Source organism: Canis lupus, chromosome 25 (genome assembly GCF_003254725.2).
Source record: "Canis lupus dingo isolate Sandy chromosome 25, ASM325472v2, whole genome shotgun sequence".
Taxonomy (NCBI): domain Eukaryota; kingdom Metazoa; phylum Chordata; class Mammalia; order Carnivora; family Canidae; genus Canis; species Canis lupus.
This window is the reverse complement of record NC_064267.1, coordinates 18,687,258-18,711,788: the sequence shown is the minus strand read 5'-3', so window position 1 is coordinate 18,711,788 and position 24,531 is coordinate 18,687,258. Positions and strand designations below refer to the sequence as shown.

The 24,531-nt window shown below is 36.1% G+C and overlaps 1 protein-coding gene across 3 annotated transcripts in view; it reads left to right on the top strand.

The window, feature by feature from the left end:
• Positions 1-1,435: 1,435 nt before the first annotated feature.
• RNF17 (ring finger protein 17) overlaps positions 1,436-24,531 on the top strand; it is a 116,594-nt gene continuing 93,498 nt past the window's right edge. Inside the window, exons 1-6 of one of the 3 annotated variants that reach the window (XM_035716124.2) lie at positions 1,436-1,593; positions 4,305-4,399; positions 9,168-9,259; positions 17,708-17,819; positions 18,795-18,875; positions 20,598-20,698. In XM_035716124.2, coding sequence (XP_035572017.1) covers positions 1,464-1,593; positions 4,305-4,399; positions 9,168-9,259; positions 17,708-17,819; positions 18,795-18,875; positions 20,598-20,698 — 611 coding nt within the window. In that variant the 5' untranslated portion in view covers positions 1,436-1,463. Of the gene's footprint in view, positions 1,609-4,304; positions 4,400-9,167; positions 9,260-17,707; positions 17,820-18,794; positions 18,876-20,597; positions 20,699-24,531 lie in introns of all 3 variants that reach the window. The other 2 variants (XM_049101106.1, XM_035716118.2) reach the window with 2 other exon arrangements.

The following is a 24,531-nucleotide window of genomic DNA, read 5'->3' as shown; positions in this document are numbered from 1 at the left end:
TGCCCCTCCCTCAGGCTTGAGTGCACACACACTCTCTCTCTCCAATAAATAAATAAATCTAAAAAAAAAAAAAAAAGAATCAGTATGTTCCATGGGAATTTTGGCTTGATCAGTACTTTAAATTCCATTATGGATTAGTAGTAGAAACCACTGGATGAATAGTATGGGGATAGATTAAGAAACTAATACTTTCTCCTGAGGGCAACAAAGCACAAACTTTTTTAAGCAGTGATGAACTTTTGAACATAATATTTCTATTTTTCTAAATGTATACGGTAAAGAGGGGCTGTATGCAACCTTTCACTCTTCTCCGCTTAAGGCAGCCTGTCATCTCCAGGTGCCTCCTCTACAATATATCTGCTACCAGACAACTTCACCCGCAGTCTACTGCTTAAAGGGTACAATCCAAACTCCTTAATACAGCGTCCAAGAAATGTTTCACCCTAATATTGACCCCCAAATACCTCTCTGTAAAGCTCACTTTAAGGAAATTAAGAATCTGAGAGCGCGAGAGAGCACAGCAGGGTTGGGGGCATGGAGAAGGGACCTCTAGGGTCATGACCTGACACAGAGGCAGACCCCTAATCCACTGAGCTACCCAGGTGCCCCACTTTAAGGACATTAACGCTCTGACCAACTGGCGAACACATTACATTATGAAGAGGCTACTGCATCTCCCACGTCCTCTCCTTGGTTTATGCCATCCTTTCTCCCCAAAATGCCCGATTTTCTGTTTTACTCCTTAGTCCTGCCCAGGATTTAAGGTCTAGGGAGGCTTTTCCTAGCATGGTAGGTCATACTGATATCTCAGACTGAAGACATCTTGCCGTCTCCATCCCTCCTCTGCAGGAACAGAGACCTCTGCACTCCTCAAGCAGGAGCTGTCAGTGAGCCCATTCTCAGCAGCCCCACTGCTCCCAGCTGTGCCTTGTAGACCATCATGCTCAACAATGTCAAGGACAACCAGACCTTAGTCTGACATTATGAATAGGCTCTCGGCAACGGTAGGTACTGATGAGCTACCCTCCCCCCGCCTCCCACCCGCCCGAAGGTCAGTTACTGAGCCCTCTCACACACCGCTCTAGGCTTCAGGCCCAGATACACCCACAAGACGGATTACTTCAATATAAAGGATTGTTTGCTACCTGTAAACCCAACAACAGTGTAAACAATAATATGCGAAATCTTAATCTGTATGCAAAGGGCTGACGTGGTGGGCTTTCGGAAAACGGTAAAGTAAAAAGTTTCCCCACCCCGCGGCGTCCTTTCTGAACCTGCGCAGTGCAAGGCAAACCGCAAACACCCAGCCCCGCCCCCGGAAGACACGAGGGCAGCCTGCAGTGGAGGCGGGGCTCACCTCTGATTGGCTACTGGGAGCCGCCAGCCTCTGACGATTGGTGGCTGCCACGAAGGATGCCGGGACTAGCACGTGGTACCGGCCCTCGGAGCCTAAAGGGGCAGACATGGCCGCAGAAGGTTCTACGGCTTGGTTCACCCTGTCTTCCTATCGACAGATGGGGAAGAAGAGTCGGCCCTGGGGTGCTGCTGAGATTCAGTGCACTCAGTGTGGAAGAAGGGTGTCCAGAGTTTCCGGTGAGGACGTTGAGGGTGAGCCCCTCGGGCCCTGCCCCGCTTTGGCCACCTGCCCTTCACCAGCTCCATCCCCGTCAGGCTGCTGGGTGTGGAGAGTGAGCGAGGCCTACCTAAGGACCGAGAGCCGAGGGAGCTGCAGTGTCGGGGGCTGTTCGGTTGTAGCAAGATTGGACGGGAACAACTATCTCATCTCTCAGGGCTACCCTCAGGGCAGCAGAGACACCCACTGCGGTCGGTTGAGTGGGCTTCGTGCCTCCCCAAAGCTCTCTCTACTTTGCACCTGCTTCTCCTCTCTTTTCATTGATTCTTTTAGGGGATGGTGTATGAGCTCTCTTGAGCACTATTTCGAAAACTTCCCAAGGCTCAGGGGTTTGTGAAAGAGTAGATTAAAAATGTAGCACATTGTCTTGTGATCCAGAAGTAATAGAATTTTATTTTCTTGTGTAGTTTTTGTTGTGAGAGTAACAAGCAGACGACTTTAAAATCTGGATTAAAAACAGATGTTTGGGATTGGGAGGGAGGCATTATTGCTCAGTTTGGCTTAAGACCTCATTTGAGATACAATTCGTTCCTTCTGTGCGTCTTGTGTTTTTCTTTGTAGTCAAGGGGAAAAATCCACTGAAGTCCTATTGATCTAATTTAGAATCTACTCAAGTGAAAACACATTCAAGTTACTTTAATTTAAAATGCCTTAGGGTGCTGAGTCTCCGACCAAGAGTTGTTGAATTTCTAACTGCAGCTGCTGAAGTCCTATTACCACCCTTGCAACTGGTTAATGTTTATACTTTCGAAGTAAAAGTTGTTAATTTCCTCAGTCCCTCCAAGAGACAGGAACCTTTGTAGAGAAAGTTAATTGGTTGTGTTTTAGGGTGGAGAGCCAAGTTTCTCCTATCCTTTTTTTAATCACTGCTGTTATATAGAAAATATCTATTGTTTGAATGAAATAAGTTGTTTAGAACAGAATTTTTTTTTTTTAGAACAGGGTTTTTAAAAATCACTCTGGTTTTTCCATATATTTGTATTACCATGTTCAGAAATACTCTAGATTGGTGCTAATGCATATAAAATTGTGAAAGTGCTTTGTAAGTTATTCACCACAAGTTAGATTTGAACAGTATCAGAAATCTTATAAAGATAAAACAGCTAGATAATTTTTATTTCTTTGTAATATCTCTGGAATTTAAGTAGAACTTTATTTTTTTTTTAAGATTTATTTATTTATTCATTCATGATAGGCAGAGACACAGGCAGAGGGAGAAACAGGCTCCATGCAGGGAGCCCGATGCGGGACTTGATCCGGGACTCCAGGATTGCACCCTGGGCCAAAGGCAGGCGCCAAACTGCTGAGCCACCCAGGGATCCCCAAAGTAGAACTTTAAATTTTAGCTTGGTCAAAGCAAGTCAGATATGTCACTTGGCTTGAAAACTAAAGCTTTTTGATCAAAATAATGTATTTCTTACAGATCAGCAAGAACACTATTTTTTTTTGCCAATAAAAGATGACATTTAATAGTTTTCCTTTTTTCCTGCAAAGTGTTTTAAAGTGACAGTTTTTTAAGTTACATACTTAAATATGTTCATTACAATAAACTTCAAATTCTACTTAGAGCATTAAAATCTTGATACTAGGTTTTCACTCAAGATTATGATATTTCCCCCTCATAAATGCTAGGTTTGTGAAAGTGATCTTTGTGTGGGTCATTGTGTATGTGTGACAGTAGTAGCGTCTGACTTTTCTCCTTGCCAGAGAAGGGTCTTGCCAGTGTCTCATATCTTCCCTTCTTGCTGTCTTCACAGGATTGGAAATATAAATTAGTAGAGGCAATAGGATCAAGTAGAAAGAATTTGGGACTTGGAAAGAGAACTGAGGAGATCCTTGGGTGGCTCGGCGGTTTAATGCCTGCCTTCCGCGCAGGGTGTGATCCTGGAGTCCTGGGATAGAGTCTCACATCAGGCTCCCTGCCTGGAGCCTGCTTCTCCTTCTACTTATGCTTCTGCCCCCCCACCCCCTCTCTGTCTCTCTCATGAATAAATAAAATCTTTAAAGATAATTAAAAAAATAAAATTTAAAAAGAAAAGGAAAGAGAACTGGGCTGGAGTCTGGATTATACCGTTTACTTACCCATATCACCAAAATGTTTATTCATTTCTAAGCTGAATATAACCTTCCCAAGCTTACTTAGCTGAGATATTTACAAACATCAAGTGAAGTATGTCAGAGCATTTTGTATGATTATAAGATATGGCAAATTCAAAGTTTTATAGGCACCAAACGCCAAGTTAATGCAAACAATATTACATAGTACTGCCTGGTTTTTGATATTTTTTTTCCTTCTCACTTAACATAGTTTCTCCTGACTTTTGTTTAATAATTCCTGCATTTCTTTGGGGTATTTTTAAAGATTTTATTTATTTATTTGAGACAGCGAGCACAAGCAGGGGGAAAGGCAGAGGGAGAGAAAGAAAGGGAGAAGCAGACTCTGCACTGAGCAGGGAGCCTGATATGGGACTTGATTCCAGGCCTGTAGGAGCCTGACCTGAGCTGAAGGCAGCTGATTAACCAGGCGCTCCTAATTCCTACATTTCTAATGAAACTTGACATCTTTTCCCATACTTGAGAGTCCTCTTAAACTTTCCTCTCTGATTAATGCTTCACATTCAGTGCTAACAAAATGTTAAAAGTTTAATTCACAACAGAATTTCATCAATAGGTCACCACCATGAACTTCAGTGTGGACATGCTTTTTGTGAACTGTGCTTGTTAATAACTGAAGAATACAGCACAATTATATGCCCTGATTGTGAGGTAAGTTTTATCATCTTTCATCTTCAATACATTACAACCTAATGTTAAAGGTAAAAATGTTAGAAAACATACTTCTAGTTAGAACCTAAAAACTTTCATTTTTGTTGCTCTTAAAGCAAAAAAGCTTAACAAGAGATAAAGCTTTTCTGATTTATTGTGTAATTGCTCAGAATGATCAAGAGTGCTGAGTTGAAGTTCTATACTAATCAGCCTACATATTTTTTGACTCTTTAGAGACTTCTGTGGAAAATTGCCTCTATTTTATTTTTAATGAAGTATATTCCTTTTAAATCCACACACTTCTTTACCACACCAATACCATGCAAAGAAATTTCAAACTCCCCTGACCCTCAATCTTTGTGTGTCATCAAATCTACATTTGTAGGGATGCCGTAGTTTAAAAAGAGAAGGAAAACAGTGGCCTAAAGTTAGCTTCAGAGGCACTAAAAAAATACAGTTGCTCTATAGACCCATAATAATGAGAACAGATCAAAGATTTAAAGTAAAATTTAATGAACATCCTTTGCATTTGCTACAAATACAAATGTAGTTCAATTTCTATAGCATGTCCCTGAAAAATTATCTTAATCTCTAAATTCTTAATATTCCACTTGAGATATCAGATGATGAGGATTTGTATGTATCCATTGTCTGCTGTGTCAGTGAGAAACAATACAGGGGCAGAAGACCTGGAATGCCATCCTTGTTCTGTCACACTAAGCCTGAATTTTCTCATTTGTGAGAAGGAAACAATACCTGCTTTTCTTAAGGGATTTGAGTCAAATTTGAATTATTTAGAAGTTCTTCTACAGGCTTCAGGACCATTAAAATGAGTATATAATTGACCCATGATTATTTTAGGTGTGGATTAATTGGTTTGTAGGTTAAACATGGTAAAAATACATATGCACACATTTATATGAATTTGTTAAGGTTTTATTATAGCAGAAGCATTTATATATTAAAAGATGTCTGTTTGGAATTACATACTTTACAAATAGTGTCCTTTATTATGGAAGATTCCCTTCTCTTGTATTTTTTTTTCTTTTTTTTGGTCTGTGGATTCCTCAGATGTGGCTTGACTATATAGTTAAAACAAAGGGGGGGTGGGCCTAGTCTCCTGTGGTTGTAATGGAAGATCCCTGACCGATCAGGACTTGTGGTGGGTAGAGAATAAGGAAAGGGGAATAAGCAGGAAGGTAGAACTGTCTCTGTACCTATCCTGTTCTAATACCCCAAAAAACAGACAAATTTATTAGAATAGTAACTTTTACCATTTTTGGCAAATGGTTTCATGTTCAGTGGTCTTAAATCATCATACTTGTATTATTTTGGAAAACATCCATACAAATGCCTATGGTATGTATACAAATACTGGTTTTGATTTTAGAGTTGTGATACATCTTTTGTATCATTTTGACTAGGTCTAACTCTTTGGAAGATCTGTGATTTGTCTTATCCTTCCCTCCTCTCTCCCTATTAGCCCGGGGAATTGACAAGGGACTCTAATTGGATACTTTAGATACACTAAAGCTGATCACTATTTTTTTAAAAGATTTATTTGAGAAAGAGATCGGGAGGGCACATGAGTGGGGATTGGGGGAGTGGGAGAATTAGGCTCCCCCATGAGCAGAGAGCCAATGTGGGGCTCAGTCCCAGGCCCCAGAGATCATGACCTGAACCAAAGGCAGACATTTAACTGACTGAGCTATCTAGGCACCTCTGCTGATCACTGTTTAAGGGAGTCCCTTCAAGAAACCTTACTAAAGTTGTTACCACTCTTTTATTTTTAAAATTTAGGATTTTTGCTGTTATCTAATATTTATTTGAAATAAGAGCAAATAGAATAGTCTAAATTAGAATGAATTTATAGAATATTTCTGTAACGTAGTTTATTATTTTTATATTATGTGCTCCTTTCTAAAAAGATTTAATACCTATATTCACATTAGACTTATGTTTGTAATTATCTTTAATGTTGAGGACGTACATAATGTTGTTTATTTCAAATTTAAGCCTAAATGATTCCATTCAGAATTAATGGATGTACTTTGTTCTTATTTCTCAGGTTGGGTGAATATGGATTTATCTATCAGTCTTTATCTTTTGTAGTTGTAGGGTCTTTGAGAACATCTGTCCTGTGCTTTTGATTGATATTGTTACTAAATAATAGCCATTCTGCATTTTGCACAGCAAAATGGCAGATTTTGTTCAGAGGATCATACTTAGGTATCATTCCAGAAACTGATACTGATTTTTTGGACCTGAGTCCAAAATATACCGTGTGAAGAGGGAATCTAATCAATAGGTAATATATATTAAAATCCCATGTGAATTGGAAATGTTTTAAACATGTGAATTAAAATGTAAACTAGAATATAATTGTATAATCTTGGATGAGGAAGCCTTACTAAACATATCTGTCTAAACTTGACCACATTTTTTCATTAGCAGTTAACAAAAACAAGCAGAAAGACCACCAGGAAAAACTTAGATGACAAGCTGTGAGGGTTGGGGAGAGAACCTTAATTTTGTATACTACATGTTAAGAATCTTTTAAGTCCATTGTATTTAATATTTTCTTAAATTTTTTGGAAGAGATGTTCTATATTAAATCTGTTGTTAGTAACATTAATCTCTTACTGTGAAATGCCAAAACAAAGGGGGATAAATGAATAGGCATATAGAAATTAAGGTTTCAGCACCCAATTTTGGGGGGGCATTCTTAAAAATAGCATTTGGTCCAATGTGATTGGTTAAAAGTAACACTGTCCCCCTAATTATAATGCATGACCATCTTTGGTATGTTATACTTAAAACCTTGACAGAATATCCTCTCCTTCACCAAAAAAGTATATTTAAATGGGAGGCTGTAACATTTAGTAGTCTGCTTTATTTTTCTTAGCAACATTAACGTTAACTTATTTTCCTGAGTCTCCTAGAGTTGCTTTTTAAAAAGTTTCGTATGTGCAATTTTAAATTAGATCAGTTGATAGTACTACACAGAAGAAAAAAGATGCATTTTTAACTCAAAATTGAGTTCACATTAAATAACAAATAATATGCCTAATGTATATTAGGTGAACTTAGCTGACTCCTACAATTACTTTTTCCTACAATTTAGTGTCTACATAATAAACATTGTACATAAAAAAATAAACATTGTACATAAGTGCTCTAATTCTTAACTGATCCCTTAACTAAAAACATTTGATGGTTTTCAAAATTTTTCGCTATATCTTTATATAATCCTCAAAACCACTCCGATGAAAAAAATTTTGTGAGCAAGTTCTGTTAATTTCTAACTCTAAAATGAAATCCATGTTTGAATTTGTCATATTTATTTTTATGTTTGGCAATTTGATGGGCAAGAAGTAGGAATCTCCTTGCCTTAAACTGCAATTCCCTGATTACTAGTGAAATTGAGCACTTTCACATGTTGTCTTATCAGCTTCCTTATCTTTAGTAGATCTCTTCAAATCCTTTGCACATTTTCCTTTTGAATTGTCTTTTACCTAATTTGTAAGAATACTTCATGTGGTAGGGATATTCATACTTTGTCCTGTATATCTTAACTATTTTCTTCTAGTCTTTCACTTTTAATTTTAGCCATTCAGAAATATTTTTTTAGTTATTTTTCCCCCTTCTTCATGGTTTCTAGGCTTTCTTTGATTAGGCAGACCTTCCCATCTCAGTTATATATTATTTTCCATATTTGTATCATGTTAAAGATATATATATATATATATATATATATTTAATCATATTGTAATCTATTTTCTATAATGTCAGGTGGGTGTATAACTTTATTCTTTAGAATGATTAGCTGCCTTTCTCATACTGTATTGAATAACCCTTCCTCTGTTTTAGTTGAAATACCCCTTGTCTTCTGTATTAAGTTCCCATATATATGTGGCTCTATTCTGCTCATTTATTGTCCCAGTACCCTAGTATTTTAACTATATTAGCTTCATTATCAGATGGGATAAATCTCTACTGAATGGTATGTTAAAATTTTTATAATTTTTCCATAGTATACTTTCATATGAACTGTAGAATTGCATTAAAATTTTTGTATTTTATATTAGATGTATTTTAGGATATTAAATCTTTGTCCCGGGATCCCTGGGTGGCGCAGCGGTTTGGCGCCTGCCTTTGGCCCAGGGCGCGATCCTGGAGACCCGGGATCGAATCCCACGTCGGGCTCCCGGTGCATGGAGCCTGCTTCTCCCTCTGCCTGTGTCTCTGCCTCTCTCTCTCTCTCTCTCTGTGACTATCATAAATAAATAAAAATAGAAAAAAAATATAAAAAAATATATATAAATCTTTGTCCCTAGGAACTTGACATGATTCTCCATTTATTCTCTTTTTGTTATGTGGTCCCAACAAATTATTTGGTTTTCTTTTCTTAGAACTTCTATTTTTTCTTATTAAATTTATTCCTAAGTTTTAAACATAACTTAAGATGTCATTGTGAACATCTTTAAACATAACTTGAGATGTCATTGTGAAAATTTTATAGATATTTAAAGTATTATTACAAGTATTTCCTTGAGAATGGTGGTAGAATGTTTTAATTAATGTTCTATTTAATAGTTGCCAAATTAGATTTCTTCAAAAATTAAAATAGGGTAAGAGCATCATACATGTACAGTTTTTCTTTGATTTAAAAAGAATTAACTTTATCTCTGAATGGCACATTAGTTGTTTGAATCCTGGGTAAACAATTTATTGAATGACTTTGTTTTTATTCTTATTTTGTCCTAAGGTTGCTACAACTATAAATATGAGACAAGGATACTACCCAACAGATGGATGTATTAAAGAAGATTCTTTTATGGAAAAATTGCAGCCAAAAAAGTATGTTCTATGTGTACTTTATTTTAGTATTTGAAGCTCAGTGTATTCTGAAAGGATAATTTTAGCACCATTGATGTTATTCAGAGATCAATTGTTTATAGAATGCTCTTTATTTTATAAATTTTAAGTGTAGTTGATGTACTATTACATTATTTTCAGGTATACACCATAGTGATTCATCTTCTCTGTACGTTATGCTGTGCTCACCACAAGTGTAGCTACCATCTTTCACCATACACTATTACAATATTGTTGATTATATTCCCTAATCTGTACTTCTTATTCCAGTGACTTATTATTCTGGAAGCCTATATCTCCCATTATAGAGTGCTCTTTTATAATTTATCTGTTAATGAAATGGAGAATCCAGCTCCTAAAGAAGCATTAGTTTGTCCTTAATTTAAATGAGGGAAAATGCAAGATAAAGCTGAGAAGGTCATTCCAGCATAAGTTATTGGTGCTGGCTAAGAGTAAGGTGTAGCTTAAGAAAGGTATTGATTCTCAAGAGTATCATGAGCATGATGCAGTAGAGTACTTTGGAAAGAGGTGGTTTGTGAGGTGACTGGATTGATAAAAAGAAAAGTGATAATTTTGGGATTCTTTTATTCATTTTTTCTTTCTTTAATAGGACTTTGTATATGTATATATTAATAAAGCTCTTTTTGAATTAGTAATACAAACTTTTTTTTTAAACTATCACAGCTAGAAACCAGCCACCTGTGTTATATTTTATTGCAGTTATTTATTTATATATGTCTCCTTCTGCTAGTCTATAAGCAAGCCCCTGTAAGGGCATAGACCACATTTTACTGCTTCTACATTTCTGGTGTTAGACACAATAAATATGTAATAAGTGCTTGTTAGATGAATTACTATGATGTTTTGACATTTGCTATGGTTTTTCTGAAATCGTGTTTCAGTCCTAGGTAAATTTAAATTTAGAGTTGGCTATGGGATGGATGGATAATAGTAAAAATATATATAGTTTTACTTTGCAACTTTATAAGCGTTAAAGAAACTTTTGATTAATTCATTGAGGCCCTACTTAGAAGACAATTATATTTTTGTATAGCCTTAACTTTTTAAAGCATATTTAATATAGTAATAAATTATGTGGGAGATACGGGAGACTTTCAAGGAACAATCTCATTTGAAACCTTTCAGTTTTGTTAATGGCTCTGAGCATCTGTAAATCACCCCATTTCCTCATATCTCCTTTAATTTGCGTGCTGCATGCAGATATAATTTCCACAATATCTTCCATATCCATAATTTATCTTCCATTTCTACTACCCTATTTATTCCTTTTGACTACCTCCTTAGCACTTCCCTACTCTTCCCTGCTCCATGCTTCTTCATTGCCTACCTAAATTCCAAAAAATTTTTAGACTAAAATTCAGTGGCTTTTCACATTACTGCTACAGCTTCTCTTTCCATACTTAAAACGGATGCTTAGAAACTGAAAGAATAGTTACAGTTCTCTTTAGGTAATAAGCCACTTAGCTAAAGTCTGGCATCTGGTTATTGACAGAACCAGTGGAACTCAGACTTAATTGAATGCTAATCCCTATATTTGTATTACACCAGACATTTCCTCCATAAGCTCTGTATTAAATGATTAGAATAAATCTTTAGAAATCTTTTTGGCTCCATGTAAGTCAGTCAACAGATTTGAGTACCTACAAGAGTCCAGCAGGTGACTTACTGGATAAGGTACAGCTTAAACAATGAGTGGTATGAATTGTGGCAGATGAAAGAAGGTTCACCCTCTCCAAAGGAGGTGGCTCCTTTTCAGCTCCAGCCAGTTATTGCTGTGTATTAAGACCAACTCAGTGTTGCCAATCTTACTTTTTATTCCCCCAAGAGAATCTAGAGGTCTGCACTTCTACGTGCAATTTTCTGCTTATTTAAACCTTACACAACTTAAACCTGATTGTGTTCTTGTCTAAATATATATAATATCTAGTGTGGTTATAAAGTGAGATTTCACTTTCATAAGTAGATGAATCCATCTGAAATACCCATTATTTTCCAAATTACTCGTTTTAAAAAATTTTTCCATGTCAAGTATACTTATGTTAGAAGCTCCTGTTCCCTAATTTCAATAGAGTTTGGTGGGGTTTTGGGGGTTTTTTTTAGAGTTTGGTTTAAAATAGTTGTTTAGGAGGTGGGGCAAGATGGCAGAAGAGTAAGGTCCCCAAGTCACCTGTCCCCGCCAACTTACCTAGATAACTTTCAAATCATCCTGAAAACCTACGAATTCGGTCTGAGATTTAAAGAGAGAACAGCTGGAATGCTACAGTGAGAAGAGTTTGCACTTCTATCAAGTACAACTTGTTTTTGGCCACTCTGCACTGAGCAAAATGACTAGAAGGAAAAACTCACCACAAAAAAATCAGAAACAGTCCTCTCTCCCACAGAGTTACAAAATTTGGATTACAATTCAGTGTCAGAAAGCCAATTCAGAAGCACAATTATACAGCTACTGGTGGCTCTAGAAAAAAGCACAAAGAATTCAAGAGACTTCATGACTGTAGAATTTAGATCTAATCAGGCTGAAATTAAAAATCAATTAAATGAGATGCAATCCAAACTGGAGGTCCTAACAAGGGTTAACGAGGTAGAAGAACGAGTGAGTGACATAGAAGACAAGTTGATGGCAAGGAAGGAAATTGAGGAAAAAAGAGAAAAACAAAAGATCATGAGGATAGGTTAAGGGAAATTAATGACAGCCTCAGAAGGAAAAATCTATGTCTAATTGGGGTTCCCGAGGGTGCCGAAAGGGACAGAGGTCCAGAAACTGTATTTGAACAAATAAAGCTGAGAACTTCCCTAACTTGGGAAGGGAAACAGGCATTCAGACCCAGGAGATAGAGAGATACACCCCTAAATCAATAAAAACCGCTCAACACCTCGACATTTAATAGTGAAACTTGCAAATTCCAAAGATAAAGAGAAGATCCTTAAAGCAGCAAGAGACAAGAAATCCATAACATTTATGGGGAGAAGCATTAGAATAACAGCAGACCTCTCCACAGAGACCTGGCAGGCCAGAAAGGGCTGGCAAGATATATTCAAGGTCCTAAATGAGAAGAACATGCAGCCAAGAATACTTCATCCAGCAAGGCTCTCATTCAGAATAGAAGGAGAGATAAAGAGCTTCCAAGATAGGCAGAAACTGAAAGAATATGTGATCACTAAACCAGCTCTACAAGAAATATTAAGGGGACCCTGTAAAAGAAAGAGGAAGTCCAAGGAAACAATCCACAAAAACAGGGACTGAATAGGTATCATGATGACACTAAATTCATATCTTTCAATAGCTCTGAACGTGAATGGGCTAAATGATCCCATCAAAAGACACAGGGTTTCAGACTGGATAAAAAAGCAAGACTCATCTATTTGCTGTTTACAAGAGACCCATTTTAGACATAAGGACACCTACAGCCTGAATATAAAAGGTTGGAGAACTATTTACCATTCAAATGGTCCTCAAAAGAAAGCAGGGGTAGCCATCCTTATATCAGATAAATTAAAGTTTATCCCAAAGACTATATATAGTAAGAGATGAAGAGGGACACTATATCATACTTAAAGGATCTATCCAACAAGAGGACCTAACAATCATGAATATTTATGCCCTGAATGTGGGAGCTGCCAAGTATATCAATTAATAACCAAAGTTAAGACATACTTAGATAATAATACACTTATACTTGGTGACTTGAATATAGTGCTTTCTACAATTGACAGGTCTTGTAAGCACAACATCTCCAAGGAAACAGAGCTTTAAATGATACACTGGACCAGATGGACTTCACAGATATTCACAGAACTTTACATCCAAACACAACTGAATAGACATTCTTCTTAAGTGCACATGAAACTTTCTCCACATAGACCGCATACTGGGTCACAAATCAGGTCTTAACCGATACCAAAAGATTGGGATCATCCCCTGCATATTTTCAGACCATAATGCTTTGAAACTAGAACTAAATCACAAGAAGAAGTTTGGAAGGATTTCAAACACATGGAGGTTAAGGACCATCCTGCTAAAAGATGAAAGGATCAACCAGGAAATTAGGGAAGAATTAAAAAGATTCATGGAAACGAATGAGAATGAAGATACAACCGTTCAAAATCTTTGGGATACAGCAAAAGCAGTCCTGAGGGGGAAATACATCGCAATACAAGCATCCATCCAAAAACTGGAAAGAACTCAAATACAAAAGCTAACCTTGCACCTAAAGGAGCTGGAGAAAAACAGCAAATAGATCCTACACCCAGAAGAAGAAGAGAATTAATAAAGATTTGAGCAGAACTCAATGAATTAGAGACCAGAGGAACTGTTGAACGGATTAACAAAGCCAGGAGTTGGTTCTTTGAAAGAATTAATAAGATAGATAAACCATTAGCCAGCCTTATTAAAAATAAGAGAGAAAAGACCCAAATTAATAAAATCATGAATGAGAAAGGAGAGATCACCACCAACACCAAGGAAATACAAATGATTTTAAAAACTTATGAGCAGCTGTATGCCAATAAATTAGGCAATCTAGAAGAATTGGATGCATTTCTGGAAAACCACAAACTACCAAAATTGGAACAGGAAGAAATAGAAAACCTGAACAGGCCGATAACCAGGGAGGAAATTGAAGCAGTCATCAAAAACCTCTCAGGACACAAAAGTCCAGGGCTAGATGGCTTCCCAGAGGAATTCTATCAAACGTTTAAAGAAAAAACCATACGTATTCTACTAAAGCTGTTCGGAAAGACAGAAAGAGATGGAATACTTCCAAACTCATTCTATGAGGCCAGCATCACCTTAATTCCAAAACCAGACAAAGACCCTACCAAAAAGGAGAATTATAGACCAATATCCCTGATGAACACAGATGCAAATATTCTCAACAAGATACTAGCCAATAGGACCCAACAATACATTAAGAAGATTATTCACCATGACCAAGTGGGATTTATCCCCGGGATGCAAGGCTGGCTCAACACTCATAAAGCAATCAATGTGATTGATCATATCAGCAAGAGAAAAACCAAGAACCATATAATCCTCTCAATAGATGCAGAGAAAGCATTTGACAAAATACAGCATCCATTCCTGATCAAAACTCTTGAGTGTGCAGGGATAGAGGGAACATTCCTCAGCATCTTAAAAGCCATCTACGAAAAGCCCACAGCAAATATCATTCTCAATGGGGAAACACTGGGAGCCTTTCCCCTAAGATCAGGAACAAGACAAGGATGTCCACTCTCACCACTGCTATTCAGAGTAGTACTAGAAGTCCCAGCCTCAGCAATCAGGCAACAAAAAGAAAGAAAAGGCATTCAAATTGGCAAAGAAGAAGTCAAACTCTCCCTCTTTGCAGATGACATGATACTGTACATAGAAAACCCAAAGGACTCCACCCCAAGATTGCTAGAACTCCTATAGCAATTTGGCAGTGTGGCAGGATACAAAATCAGTGCCCAGAAATCAGTGGCATTTGTATACACTAACAATGAGACTGAAGAAAGAGAAACTAAGGGGTCCATCCCATTCACAATTGCACCCAAAAGCATAAGATACCTAGGAATAAACCTAACCAAAGAGGTAAAGGATCTATACCCTCAAAACTACAGAACACTTCTGAAAGAAATTGAGGAAGGCACAAAGAGATGGAAAAATATTCCATGCTCATGGATTGGAAGAATTAATATTGTGAAAATGTCCATGCTACCCAGGGCAATTTACACATTTACTGAAATCTCTATCAAAATACCATGGACTTTCTTCAGAGAGTTGGAACAAACCATCTTAAGATTTGTGTGGAATCAGAAAAGACCCCAAATAGCCAGGGGAATATTAAAAAAGAAAACCATAGCTGGGGGCATCACAATGCCAGATTTCAGGTTGTACTACAAAGCTGTGGTCATCAAGACAGTGTGGTACTGGCACAAAAACAGACACATAGATCAATGGAACAGAATAGAGAATCCAGAAGTGGACCCTCAACTCTATGGTCAACTAATATTCAACAAAGCAGTAAAGACTATACACTGGGAAAAAAGTCTTTCCAATAAATGGTGCTGGGAAAATTGGACATCCACATGCAGAAGAATGAAACTGGACCATTCTCTTACACCATACACAAAGATAAACTCAAAATGGATGAAAGCTCTAAATGTGAGACAAGAATCCATCAAAATCCTAGAGGCGAAGAAAGGTAACACCCTGTTTGAAGTTGGCCACGGCAACTTCTTGCAAGATATATCCATGAAGGCAAGAGAAACAAAAGCAAAAATGCATTATTGGGACTTCATCAAGATAAGAAGCTTCTGCACAGCAAAATAAATAGTCAACAAAACTAAAAGACAACCTACAGAATGGGAGATGATATTTGCAAATGACCTATTAGATAAAGGGCTAGTATCCAAGATCTATAAAGAACTTATTAAACTCAACACCCAAGAAACAAACAATCCAATCATGAAATGAACAAAAGACAAGAACAGAAATTTCACAGAGGAAGACATAGACATGGCCAACAAGCACATGAGAAAATGCTCTGCACCACTAGCCATCAGGGGAATACAAATCAAAATCACAATGAGATAGCACCTCCCACCAGTGAGTTGGGGAAAAGCAACAAGACCAGAAACAACAAATGTTGGGAGAGGATGTGGAGAAAGGAGAACCCTTCTGCACTGTTAGTGGAATGTGAACTGGTGCAGCCACTCTGGAAAATTGTGGAGGTTCCTCAAAGAGTTAAAAATAGATCTGCCCTACAACCCAGCAATTGCACTGCTGGGGATTTACCCCAAAGATACAGATGCAGTGAAACGCCGGGACACCTGCACCCCAATGTTTATAGCAGCAATGTCCACAATAGCCAAACTGTGGAAGGGGCCTCGGTGTCCATCGAAAGATGAATGGATAAAGAAGATGTGGTATGTGTATACAATGGAATATTACTCAGCCATTAGAAACAACAAATACCCACTATTTGCTTCAACGTGGAGGGTCCTGGAGGGTATTATGCTGAGTGAAATAAGTCAGTCGGAAAAGGACAAACATTATATGATCTCATTCATTTGGGGAATATAAAAATTAGTGAAAGGGAATGAAGGGAAAGGAGAAAAAATGAGTGAAAATATCAGTGAGGGTGACAAAACATGAAAGACACCTAACTCTAGGAAACGAACAAGGGGTGGGGGGGAGTGGGCGGGGCAAAAACAAGGGCAAAACACAAAGGGTCCCGATTACCCGGCGACAGCTTCACCTTCAATAGGCCGGGCATGAAAGATCTCTTGGGACTCCCATTCTCAGAGAAGTAAATCAGCAACGAACCTATCTCATAGCAGTAAATAAATGGGGTGACTGGGTGATGGACAATGAGGAAGGCTCTTGGCGGGATGAGCACTAGGTGTTATGCTATATGTTGGCAAATTGAACTCCAATAAAAAAATTTAAAATAGTTGTTTATGTGTCAAGGGATAAGTCTGTTTTAAAATAATATATTTTCTTCCTGATTTAATATTTGGAATAGGAATTGAATAATGGATTCCTAAGGGCTTATTAATCACATGTTTTCAAGAACACGAATATTCATTTTCCAAAAGAATTGAACGTTTAAAAATTTAACTTGTCAGTTTTCTTTTTCTCTATAAAGTTAACATTGGGACCTGAGTGGCTCAGTGGTTGAGTGTCTGCCTTTGGCTCAGGGCATGATCTGGGGTTCTGGGATTGAGTCCCACGTCAGGCTTCCCACAGGGAGCCTACTTCTCCCCCTGCCTATGTCTCTGCCTCTCTCCATGTGTCTCTCATGAATAAATAAAACCTTTAAAAAACAAAAAGGTAGCATTCAAACATCATAGTTTCTTTTATAAACTCTTACAGGCTTATGATTAACTTATTCAGCAAACACTTATTTAGAGCTTACTGTCTGTTAGCCAATATGGGGATATAAAAATAGGCAAAAACTCTAGCATGGGTAGGTAAGAAATAAAACTATTTTTTTCTTTGCAAGTAAGTTACCTAGTAAGTTCATTACCTTTTTGTAAATTATCCAGGCCTATGAGCACATTTTTTAAAAATAGCTGGCATTTGTGTGTAAGTAATTGAGCTTAAAGACAGTTCGGTGACTGTCAACATCTCTACCAAAAAATATCGGGTAAGGAGAGGTAATGAGATTAAAGACAATTTATACTGTGGGATAAATTTTTATTTATTTTTAGGGATTTGCTAAGAAGCTGAATTCGTGGTAAAATAAATTTATATGGCAGCATATTTAGCCATACTTTCCCTCTCATTGCTTTCATAGATGACTGAGAACCCACTGTACATGTTACTATATGTCATCACAGGAATTATTTTTGATAGAGTAAAAATCAGAATAGAAGGTTAAAAGTTAATGTGGTATTTAAAATAATGTACTTGACACTTTTCAGGACAAAGAATTGCTCTCAGGACTTTAAAAAGACTTCTGATCAGCTAACTATTGGTTTAGAACATGCAACATCCACACACAGGACTATTTTGAACTCATCATCTATAATGGCGGTATGAAAAATGTTATTCATGAAGTAAGATGAAAGCAAACATTTTTACTTGTGTCTTGTAGCTTAACTCCTCTCTCCTCTCCTCTCCTCTCACGGTCCCTATAACTGTAGTTTTTTTTTATTTTTATTTTTTTTGGAAGCATAAAGGTAAGAGGTAGACCTACATTCTTTATTTGAATCTCTTGTTTTCTAAATATGCGAATAATCCTCATTTCTTCCTAAGGCAGCCCATTTTCCCTTTGACCAACTGTGTTAGTGTTCTTAACATTTAATCATACGTAGCTTCTTCCCTTTAGGAAGGGAAACTTAGGAAACTTCCCTGAACCTAGTTATTGAATCTAGATTATGTGAAACTTGTGTGAAGTACAAGTTTCTAAATTCTGAATGCAATTTTCCCATTTTAATTGCAGCCAAAAGGCCTAATGACGTTCACTGTGAGGATGATGATGTTATTGTTGGAAGATTGAATTTTACCTGTTACTATAACTTTAAATAATGTATTATTTTAAGATTAGAAATAGAACAAATTCCAAAATGCTGTTATTAAAGAGACTTTTAGTGAGCTAAGGGGGAAGGGAGAAAGTGCTTAATCTTGCTTTTACTTCAAATTTAAATTTTAACATAGCCAAATTATAATCTTCTTTTAAAACTTAAATTTTACATGTATGTGCATTTACTCCCATGATACATTTTTCAGGATAGTTTTAAGTTGGAAAATGGTTACACAGAACATTCTATTTTTTCTAAAAGACCTCTTAAAAAATCTGGAATACTATAATCTATAATCAAAACTCTAAAGTGTTAATGGTTTTTAATTTCTTGATAAATAGAACTAAATGTCATTTTTGTTTTCAGACTTCTGTGGTGGTCTGTGTTACTTTTGTCAAAATTGTAGCTTGATATTTTTGCAACTGATGTATGTAAGCATCTGTTTTTATGTTTTATAATTGTATGTGGACTCTCTTCCCCTTCTTAGGAAACTAAAACTGCAGAAGAAATTGATGAAGCGTTGAAGATAGCAGGCTATAATTTTGAACAATTAAATGTTGCTGTAAAAGTAAGCATTTTAAATGACTCAATTCCATAGTAAATTAAGGCATGTTCTTTTTAAATGTGCATATTTAGATGTATATCACTGAAGTTAGAGCTTAGCACTAAGTTATTGAGCATGATAATCAAATGACAGAGAAACATACAAAAGAATGGAAAACTCCTATAGCCTGCTAGGCTTGGTCTTGCAGCATTGTTTTGCTAGCAGCCTACTGAAATTGGAGCACTAGTAAAGAACCATGATTTTTTTCTTTCTATGAGCTGAATTTTGTTTGGAAGTATTGCAGATCATCTTTCTAACAGTGCTCATTATTTGGCTGTATACCCTTACACAAAGAATCTTATTCTCTTTCTTCCTTTAGTTCATCTCCCAAAAGAGAGACTCATTTAGTGACAAAGAACAACCACCTAAGCACCCAGCAACAACAAATTTACAACAAAGGCAATCAAAAGATTATAGCTGACATAGGAGTTAAGACCCCAACATATGAATTTGGGAGAGGGGTGGACAAAATACAACCTGTAACAGTCTGTTCTCTAACCCTCCCCCCCACACCAGATTCATGTCCCTTTTTTTTTATTGTGTTTGTTTGTTTACTTATTTATTTATTTATTTATTTTTTATTGGAGTTCAATTTGCCAACATATAGCATAACACCCAGTGCTCATCCCATCAAGTAACCCCCTCAGTGCACGCCACCCAATCACCCCCACCCCCCACCCACCTCCCCTTCCATCACCCCTTGTTCGTCTCCAAGAGTTAGCAGTCTTTCATGTTCTGTCTCCCTTTCTGATATTTCCCACTATTTTTTCCCCTCCCCTTTATTCCCTTTCACTATTTTTCATATTCCCCAAATGAATGAGACCATACAATGCCTGTCCTTCTCCGATTGACTTATTTCACTCAGCATAATACCCTCCAGTTCCACCCATGTTGAAGCAAATGGTGGGTATTTGTCATTTCTAATGGCTGAGTAATATTCCATTGTACACATATGCCACATTTTCTTTATCCATTCATGTCCTTCTTATATGCAAAATACATTTACCCCATCCCAACCTAGTCTTAAATCTATTCCAGCATCAACTGTAAGTCCAAAAATCTCATCTAAGTATCTTCTGTATATCAGGTATGGCTGAGACTCAGGGTATGATCTATTTTGGGACAAAATTCCTCTCCAGCCCTGAACCTGTGAAACTAGATAATCTGTTTCCAAAATACATTGATTGGATAGGTATAGGATAGACATTCCTATTCTAAAAGGGAGAAAATGGAAGAAAAAAAGGGGCCACAGATCTCAAGCAACAATTCTTTGTCAAAAAATGCAAAGATGTGGAATAGTTGACATTTTAATTCAAGTATGTTTAATATTACATATTAAGGTTTTTTTTTTTCAATTAAGGAATCCAGCCAGAGAGAAATTCAGCTCTCCAGAATGACTCTTCTTGTAATGATAAAAAGAAATAAGTTTAGAAGACTTAGTGGACTTTCTAGGCCTTTTCGCCAGTTTATCAGTGCACAGTGCCAACAAAGATGTGATCTTGCTGACAAATACTGTGATTTAATGTTGAACCTTGTAACTTTATTCCATTTTTATCACCTAATCTCCTTTTGTGCGGTTACTTTGAAAATTCCAAAAAGTACCTTTTACTTTTAAAATCATTTGGACGGTACAATTTCTATAAAATAAAAATACCAAATTAGATCTTTGTATTATGTTCTTTCCAGATGCTCGAACACATACACAACCAAACAAAAGAGGAAACGGTCAGTCTTATAGAGGTTCTGGAGAAACAATTTGATCAGCTTTTTACTTCTCTTGATTCCAGGTAATAAAAATACAGACTCTGTGAAACTGAAGTTTTTAACATGAACTTGTCACTTTGTTTCTTTGTGTAGATTGAGTACTAAGTAGCTTTTAAATAAGTTTGGAAAGTAATGGGTGATCCCCACAGACTGATGTCTACAACTTGAAAATGAAGAACAATTTGTACATTTTCAAAAAATTTTGGCTATTTGCAATCTGGTCCTATAGCTAACTGTTATTTAAGCTTCTTTCCTAAACAGCACAGAAAAATTATTTTCAAAATCTGCATATTGTAGAATTTTGCTTACTTGGGAAAATGCAAACGTGCTTTTTCTTACACATCATTCCATCATTTTTTCATGTGTTTAATTTGCATCAAAGCAAATAATACTCTCTAACACTCATTTCTAAACAAATACCACATAATTGCATATATATCACCTTAAAAATTATTTGATATATTTGATCTTTAATAATTTTTAATTGTATTTTCAATTCAAGAAACATCATAAAAGTTTTGACATGACAAAAGCAATATATTCAGTAGTGGTAACTTGTCCATTTGACTCTTAGTTCTTTTTCTTTTAATCCCATTAGGATTCTGCCAGTGAATTGGTTGATACTCTTTATCTTCCATATTGATACCATCTCACATATGGTCTTTAATTATAACACTTAAGTTAAAAGTTATGTGCATGCATTTTAAGCATTTTTTATAGTGGTAAAATATGCATAACAAAAATTACCATTTTAATCATTTTTTAAGTGTCCAGTGTAGTGGCATATGATAATTTTATGTTTAACTTTTTGAGGGAACACCAAAGTTTTCTACTGTAGCTCTACATTTTACATTCTCACCAGTAGTTCATGCATATCAATTTATTCATATCCTTACCAACGTTTCCTGGAGTTTTTATATAATCCTGTCCTAATGGGTATGATAGAATCTTGTGATTTTGATTTGCGTTTTCTTTTATGTTGAATATTTTTTCTTGTGCTTATTTATTGCTTATTTACATATCCTCTTTGAATAAAAGTCTTTTCAAGTCCTTTCTTTGGATTGAATTATTTATTTTATTCTGGGATTGGAGTTCTTTATATATTAATGGATATTAATCCTTTATCAAATGTGTCATTTTCAGATATTTTCTCCCTTTCTGTGGGTTACCTTTTCACACTTTTGATAGCATTCTTTGATCCATAAGTTATTGATAAAGCTCTGTTTATTCTTTCTTTTGTTGCCTGTGCTTTTGGTATCCTTGTCAAGAAATCATTACTGAATCTAATATTATGAAGCTTTTCCCCCTATTTTTTCTTCTAAGAGTTTTACAGGTTTAGCACTTACACTTAGGTCTTTGATTAATTTTGAGTTAATTTTTGTATGTTATGAGAGGGGTCCAATTTCATTCTTTCCCATAGGGATGTCCAATTTTCTCAGTACCGTTTGATGAAAAGATGGTCTTTTCTCAATGAAAAGGTCTTGGCATGATTGTCCATACTCAGTTAACCACCTAAGTGAAGGTTTATCTCTGGGATCTCTATTCTATTCTGTTGATCTATATATCTGTCTCCTTAAAGTTTTAAACATATAAGATCATGTCATCTGCAAAAATAGATAATATTACTTCTTTTCAATTTGGATGTCATTTATTTCTTTTTCTTTCCTAATTACTCTGGCTAGAACTTAGAATTGTATGTTAAATAACAATGGCAAAAGCACACATCCTGATCTTGTCTCTGGTCTTAGTGAAGATCTAACAGCTTTTCCTCTACCTAGTGTACTGTTAGCTGTGGGTTTTTCACATGTGGCCTTTGTGTTGATATAGTTTACCTAAATTCCTAGTACATTGAGTGTTTTTATAATGAAAGGGTATTGAAATATGTCAGATCTTTTTTTCTGCGTTGATTGAGGGCATCATGTAGAGACTTTTACTTCTTTCTGCTGTGGTATATAACATTAATTGATTTTAATGTGTTGAATCATCCTTGCATTCTAGGAATAAATCCCACTTGGTCATTATGTATTATCCTTTTAATATGCTGCTGAATTTGATTTGCTAATCTTCTGTTGAGGATTTTGTATTGATACTCATAAGAGATACTTATTTGTAGTTATCTTGTAGTGTCTTCATATGGCTTTGGTAATGCTGGCTTCATAGAATGAGTTAGGAAGTGTTCTCAACCTTCAGTTTTTTAAAAAAATTTCAGGAAAGTCACCGTTAACTCTTCATTAAAGTTTTGCTAGAATTAATGAGTGAAGCCATCTGGCCTAGGGCTTTTCTTTTTTGGGAGGTTTTTGATTGCTGATTCAATCTCCTCGTTATTGATCTGTTCAGATTTTCTGTATCTTCCTTACTCAGTCTTGGTAGGTAGTGTGTTTCTATGAATTTGTCCATTTCATCTAGGTTATCCAATTTCTTGGCGTACAATTGTCCATAGTACCCTCTTCTAATCCTCTTCACTTCTGTAAAATCGATCATCATGTGCCTACTTTCTTCCTGGTTTTAAGGAAGAAAGTCATTTCTTCTCTTTTTGTTAGTGTAAATAATTCTCAGTTTTGATTAATTCAAAGAACTAACCTTTTAGAAGCCAACTATAAGAAAAAAATTGGAAAGGCTACAAATACATGGAGATTAAACAACATGCTATTAAACAACCAGGAAATCAAAGAGGAAATAAAACAATATATGGAAACAAATGAAAATTAATACACAGTGCTCTAAAACCTTTGGAATGTAGCAAAAGCAAGTCCTCAGAGGGAAGTATATAGTAATACAGGCCTACCTCAAGAAGTAAAAAAAAAAAATCTCGGGGTGCCCAGCTGGCTCAGTCATTGGAGCATGCAACTCTTGATCTTGAGGTTGTAAGTTCAAACCTCACATTGGGTATAGAGATTACATGAAAATAATATCTTTTTAAAAAACAAGAATTTAAGAACTGAGAAAAATCTCAAACCTTTTTTTATTCTAAAAGTCATTTATTTAAAAGATTTTATTTATTATTTTATTTATTATGTACTGTTGGATCCTGTTAGCTAATATCTTGGTGAGAATTTTTGCATCCATGTTCATCAGGGATATTGATCTATGATTCTCCTTTTGGAGTCTTTGTCTGGTATTGGGATCAAGGTAATGCTGGCCTCATAGAATGATTTTGGAAAATTTCCTTCCATTTCTATTTTTTGATACAGTTTCGTAAGAAAAAGTTTCATAAGAGAAGAATACCTAAAAATAGGTATTCTTTAAATTTTTGGTAGAATTCTATGGGGAAGCCATTTGGCCTTGGACTCTTGTTATTGGGAGATTTTTGATAACTGCTTCAATTTCTTTGCTGGTTATGGATCTGTTTAGGTTTTCTGTTTCTTCCTGTTTCAGTTTTGGTAGTTGAAGTGCTTCTAGGAATGTATTCATTTCTCCCAGATTGCCTAACTTGTTAGCATATAACTGCTCATAATACTCTTACAATTTTATTTCTGTGGTGTTCATTGAGATCTCTCCTCTTTCATTTGTGATTTTATTTATTTGAGTCCTTTCTCTTTTTGTTGAGTCTGGCTAGGGGTTTATTGATCTTAATTCTTTCAAAGAACCAGCTCCTAGGTGGTTTATCTGTTTTACTGTTTTTTTTGTTTGTTTCTTTTTCATTGATTTCTGCTCTAATCTCTATTTCCCTTCTGCTGGATTTAGGCTTTATTTACTATTCCTTTTACAGCTTTTTTAGGTGTAATACTAGGTTGTGTATTTGAGACTTTTCTTGTTTCTTGAGAAAGGCCTGTATTGCAATATACTTCCCTCTTAGGATCTCCTTTGCTGCATCCCAAAGGTTCTGAACTATCATGTTTTCATTTGCATTTGCTTC